Source organism: Brachyhypopomus gauderio, chromosome 11, assembly GCF_052324685.1.
Source record: "Brachyhypopomus gauderio isolate BG-103 chromosome 11, BGAUD_0.2, whole genome shotgun sequence".
Lineage (NCBI taxonomy): Eukaryota > Metazoa > Chordata > Actinopteri > Gymnotiformes > Hypopomidae > Brachyhypopomus > Brachyhypopomus gauderio.
The window spans coordinates 22,415,396-22,421,395 of record NC_135221.1 but is presented as its reverse complement, the minus strand read 5'-3'; the positions used below and the strand labels follow the sequence as shown (position 1 = coordinate 22,421,395).

At 36.9% G+C, this 6,000-nt stretch overlaps 1 protein-coding gene across 2 annotated transcripts in view; it reads right to left on the bottom strand.

Moving 5' to 3' along the window:
- Positions 1 to 515: 515 nt before the first annotated feature.
- trim105 (tripartite motif containing 105) overlaps positions 516 to 6,000 on the bottom strand; it is a 41,569-nt gene continuing 36,084 nt past the window's right edge. For both annotated transcript variants that reach the window (XM_077022738.1, XM_077022739.1), the window contains exons 5-7: positions 3,343 to 3,362; positions 3,035 to 3,144; positions 516 to 2,933 (exon numbers count right to left, since the gene is read on the bottom strand). In XM_077022738.1, coding sequence (XP_076878853.1) covers positions 2,380 to 2,933; positions 3,035 to 3,144; positions 3,343 to 3,362 — 684 coding nt within the window. In that variant the 3' untranslated portion in view covers positions 516 to 2,379. The remainder of the gene's footprint in view (positions 2,934 to 3,034; positions 3,145 to 3,342; positions 3,363 to 6,000) is intronic.

The following is a 6,000-nucleotide window of genomic DNA, read 5'->3' as shown; positions in this document are numbered from 1 at the left end:
TAAAATGGACACAGCGAGAAAAAAAGACGGATTTAAAGTGTGCAGAAACAGTCTAAATAGTCGTTTGAACTAACAGTGAAAACCGGGACATTAAATGTTTTTTTTTTTTTTGCCAGGACCGATTATCAAAAAGAAGGAAAACCGAGACAAACTGGGACAGCCCGGGAAAACCAGGACAGCAAGGTGAAAACCGGGATAGTCCCGGGATAACCGGGACAGGTGGCAACCCAAGAAGGCAACCAGTATTGAGGTTGTAAGCGAGCTAACAGCAGGGTATGCTGACCGTCACACACACACACACACACACACACACACACACACACACACACACACACACACACACACACACACACAGGTTTCCATAGTTAGCTACCTGCTGGGCTAGCTACTACCATTCACTTGAATGTGTTTGTCCTTTAGCATGCTAGCTTGATTTACAGGCTAACCAAATTAGCTGTTTAAAGTCCTAAACAGGTATTCGCTGGAATCATACATGACTATTATAGACAATGACAGACGGTATCAAATGAATATTTATTACTGTTTGGTGTTGGAAAAACGTTTGTCGATGTCTATGACACGCCCTAGCCTACCCAATTGGTATCACTGGACCTATCTTAGACCTACCGTTCGACAAGCAATACATTTAAATGAAATTTGTATGAAGTAATGAAATACAGTTTGGTATCTAATCAAGTGCAACACGTGCAGATTGTATAGAATGCAGTATTTAGAGATACAATGCAGTTAGTTACAGCTAGTGTAAGTAAAGATGGTTAATAGATATGTGCAGAGTAGATAAATTACCTAGGGAAACGCATGTGTGTGTAATGTAGTTATGGCAGTACAATGCACAGGGCAAAGAAAAATATATGTGATAAATACAGATGGAATCATACAGATAATATACAGATTAACCTATACCACTGTAGATAGGGCTATACAGACGTGGATTGAAGAGGAACACTGTACAGATGTTGTGTGGATGGTAAGATATGGATAGAGGGGAAGGAAAGAATGGTCTTTGGGAAGAGTTCAATAAGGTGACCGCTGTGGGAAAGAAGTAGTTTCTGAACCTGCTTTTGTTAGTCTGCGTGAAAATGGTAGAGCCTGGGGGAGGAGCAGAAAAGAGCATGGCCCGATGACAGGAGTCTGAGAATCTTACATGCCTGGTGCAGGCATCTCTTCTTGTGGACCTCCTGTGATTGCCTGTCAGCAATTCCCTCTCAGCTTAATACTCTTAAGTTTCACACTGTCAGTTCTCAAAAATTAAATGTTGATCATGGGTCAATACTCATTTAAACCTTAAAGTAATCCAAAAGTAATCCAAAAGTAATTAGTTACATCAGAAAAGTTACACTACAATTACATTTTAAACAAGGTAACTTGTAACTGTAACAAATTACTTTTTTAAAGTAACTTACCCAACACTGTCTATTGCTATCTTCAAGCGTAGACTGAAGACTCACCTGTTTGTTGAGTTCTTACCAGAACACTAACTCGGCACTTGCTGTTGTTCTTAAATTGTATGTGTGTCTATGGTTATTTGTGCTTCTTGGCAAATGTTTAACTTGCAAAACACTAGATAATGACATTGATTCCTGTAGTTTAGTAGTAGTCTGACTCAATGGTATCTTGAAATCTGGCCTAACCGTACTATTACCTAGGATGAATTCTGTGATCAGATGCAAAGCACTTGTGTAAGTCGCTCTGGATAAGAGCATCTGCTAAATTCCATAAATGTAAATGTTTCAGCTGAAATCTCATTATATTTACTAGGATACTTATTTCTGGAGACTTTGTGGTGAGACCATCATTTAACACATACAATACAAATACAATACAACAAATACACATACAACGGTCAATACATTTGACCGTTTTGCATTTGATACATTTTTGCACATTAGTGAAATACATACATACCTTGCTCATTTTTAGCTATATACTTACATACATTGAGCATTATGCACAATATTTTTAACAAAACATTTAAATTTGACTCAAAGGTCTGTACTGTGGTCTTAGGTTAAGTTTGGGTTTTTTTGTTTGTTTTATTCAGGTGCAATGCTAAACTTTGTTTTTGAACTGTATCAATAATCCCAGGAAATTGAAGGTTTTGCTCATATATAAATAAATGTATATGACAAAAATTACTGGTCTTTTTTGATACTTTCATCAGAACAGATAAGTACATGAAATTTACTTTTATTCTATTACATGGCAAAATCTCCAGCTCAAAAAATATTGGTGTTAATATTTCTCACTGTGGGTTTTAATTCAACACTGGAGATTTACTGCTGCTCCTAATGGCATAGTGGCACACTGAAATGAGTTTTAGATTTTAAGCATGAAGGCCCAATGTTAGTGAACATCCACTCACAGAGGCAGGTTGGGGAAGTGAAGAAGACAGATAGCCTTGGGTTGTTGGCCAGACTCGCTAAGGCATGTACTGAAGAATGGGAAAGCTTTCCCACTGGGCCCATTTGAGAAGGAGTAGAGCAGGCTCATGTTGTCTGCATTGTAGAAGGAAACCCGGTGCTCCACAAAATCAAGGAGGACCCCGATGCTTAGAGGCCGTGAGATCATGGGCAACGGTGTCCACGGCTGGGTTCCTGCTGAATACTCTGTACTGTTACGCAGACGCAAAGTCCAGTAACCGTTCTCAGGGCACAGCTTGACTCTGGATTGCCGGTCAACCACTTCCAGGGCGACGCCCAAGTCCCACTTGGGCTTAGTGCCAACACCAACCTCCCAGTACTGCCTACCTGACTGGAAACCCTGGGCTGCAAAGACGTTAACACACTTAATAAAGCGCTTTGGGCTAAATGTGTAGGGGAGTATAGCATTATTCTCAACCACTTTTGTCTTGTCCTGAGACAGCAGGAGGCTCGGGTGGACTGTGTCCTCATCAAAAGTCAATGGCAATGGACCTGTGGATGGTAACCATAGCCAGAAATGTAAACATCAACACCCTGTAGTAGTGTTGACAAGCAAAACATTTTAATCCTAAAAAAATTGAGACAGTAATTACCTGGTTTTAAAATGTTGAACATTTTTCGCCACACAGTGTATTGAATGGGAGAGATATATTTGCTGGCAAAACAATCAATATCCTGCTGCGTGATGGCTTGCTCTGGTAGTCTGAATTTTACAAAAAAAACATAGTCAAGATTTTGATGATAAGCAAGTTGCCGTAACACAAATGGCATTCTGGAAGACTACAAAATGGTAACTGAATACTCAGGCATCTCAACGTGTTTAAACATTAAATGGCTTTGTGAATAGGAATTGATATAGTTCCTATCTCTAGTTGACATGACTTCTTCAATTACTACTTACTTGGAATTCAGTTCTGGTAGCTAGAGAAGGAGAAAGAGAATAGAAAACATGAACATTAAGGATAGGTTTCAGCAGGTACATAAAATGATATTTAGGACTAGTGATACCAGTCACTAGTATCGGGTACCATTCATTTATGGACAAAAAATAAATCTGCACTTTATCAACAATATCAATAGTCTGACTGAAATTGTATGACTGAGTGTTAGGTGTTAAACATTTTTGCATATTACTTGCATTTAATTCCAATTTTAACCATGCACAATTTTCTGTAAACATAAAAATTTAAAACTTTTAAAGATGTTCACTCTGATGGTGGCAGCTTGAAGGGGGGCTGTGTCTGGATGAACTGATGCACCAATTATCTGACTTCTGCAGGGCTTTTCACCCTAGTTATATAGCTGCTCTCTAAGGCAGTTTGGACAAATACAGACTTATAGAGCATAACCACTGCAGATAGGTACCATGAGAATACTCTTTATGCCAGTGTCATCCCATTATTGCTAACCAGGCCTGGAGTCTACCTTCACTCTCATTAACAGGTTTTGTGTTTTTTAGGTTATAGAATGAATTTGAACAATTCATGTCCTTAAGTATCTTAAAACATATTTGCCTCAACTCAGTCTCCTGTCTTTCTCCAGCATGTTTTGTACATTTTGCACATTGTACATTACATAAATCAATCTAATGATGTCATTCTCATTTCTTGGTAAGGTCACACTGGTCTTTTGAAAGTAACATTCATCTGAAGTCATTACACCCAACTCTGATTATTCCGCATATAATTATTGAACATTTGAATAGCTGGTTTAGATTTTTATCCTTCTTGACATTTGAAAATATCAACTTGATAGTTGATACGTATTATAGATGCACAGAAACCACACATCTAGTTTGACATAGAATATCACATGTGCACTGTCACGGTGCAGAGCCCCTTACTCTTCCCTCGGTTGTGTCTGTGTGTGTTTACCTTCATGTCCATGTGTGCTTGAAGATGAAGATGGTCTTGCATGTTTTTAGGCATGGGACTGCCATGCCCCCTAATCTAATGATTCAGTTCTCTATGTTCTATCTGAAAAACTAACTGCCATCTGTAATCTTAAGTTGTAATTAATACCATAACATAACATTTCCAATTGTATTAGTTAAATCTACTGAACTTTGTATTAGATGTAGATCCTTAGGATTCCAGGGGCTCATACAGGATTGTCAGTTGGTGATGAGTAAAAGTTTATTTTTTAAAGTGACCTTGAGATTGCAGAAGGCGAACTTTATTTAAAGTTCATTATTAATATTTTTATCATTATTTTACTGAACATTGTGTGTTGGTGCCACATAACTTGGTGGAAAGAACTAGTCTATTTTCAAACTGTGAATAGTATCATGTGTCACGCTACAGCCCCGGTCCCCTCCCAGGGTTCCCACGGGTCCTTGAAATCCTTGAAAGTTTGTGAATCTGAAAAAATAAGTTCAAGGCCCTGGAAAGTTTTTGAAAACAGTTGGTATGAAGTCAATATTTACAAAAGATTGCTATGAAAAAGATTGTCATGTTTTAAATTTCTCATCCTTTGTTGAAATATATGATCTGATATGATAGTTATTATAAAGATTTTAAGAAAGTCTGCAAAGTAATTCCTTTATCATTAATTCAATTAATCAAAAATGTCATTTTATATTCAGAGTTGACTGTTTCGATGCCCATGTTAAAAGAACTTAGTTGACTTCAAGTATAATAACAAGATTATCACTCATGGTAAGAGACAAAAGATGTAATAGAGATTCTTACATGAAACGTCCTAATACAAATTCTTAAACCACAATGGCTTGTCAAATGGCCCATATCTTCTAAAGTAAAAAAGACTCATTTCAAAATAATAAATAAGATATATCCTGTAGCCATGTTTCTTGAAAGAAGATTTAAACTTGATGTGGCGTCATGTACCTTTTGTAAGTCAGAAGATGAATTCCAGGAGCATTTGTTTTTTCATGTCAACATTCAAAGTTTTTGCATGGACACTAGAAACTCGATTAATCTCAAACTTAACATTCCTTCTTTTGATACCATTTTACTTTATGCGGAAAACTTAAGTTCGGATTTCTCTGATGCCATAAATGATGCCATAATACTTTTAGCAAAATACCAAATTCACTACAGTAAGTGGAGTGGTTAAAAACCTTCTTTTCTCTTTATGAATGAATTCAATTCATATTACTCTTCATTAAGTGGATAAAAAAAACTTGTAAAATGCTAGAATCTTCTCACACCAAATTTCTCTAGAAATCTATAGTTCTTATCTCATTATATGGCTTTGCTCCTGTGTTTTATGTATGTACTGTATGTGTATATGTACATGTGTATTATTGTTATTATTATTTGTCTACTGTCAACGTGTCATTATTTTGCCAGCACAAGTTCATTTAAAATTATATTGATTCTACAGGGCCTATGCTGACTTTTACTTTGCAAAAGTTTGGTCATTCTCCTGTAGAGAATTTTTTGTTTGTTTGTTCAGCACTGAAAGCTAGTGTTTCCTGTATGTAGTTAACGTATGTGTTTGTTCAGCACTGAAAGCTAGTGTTTCCTGTATGTAGTTAACATATGTGTTTGTTTGTTCAGCACTGATAGCTAGTGTTTCCTGTATGTAGTTAACGCAG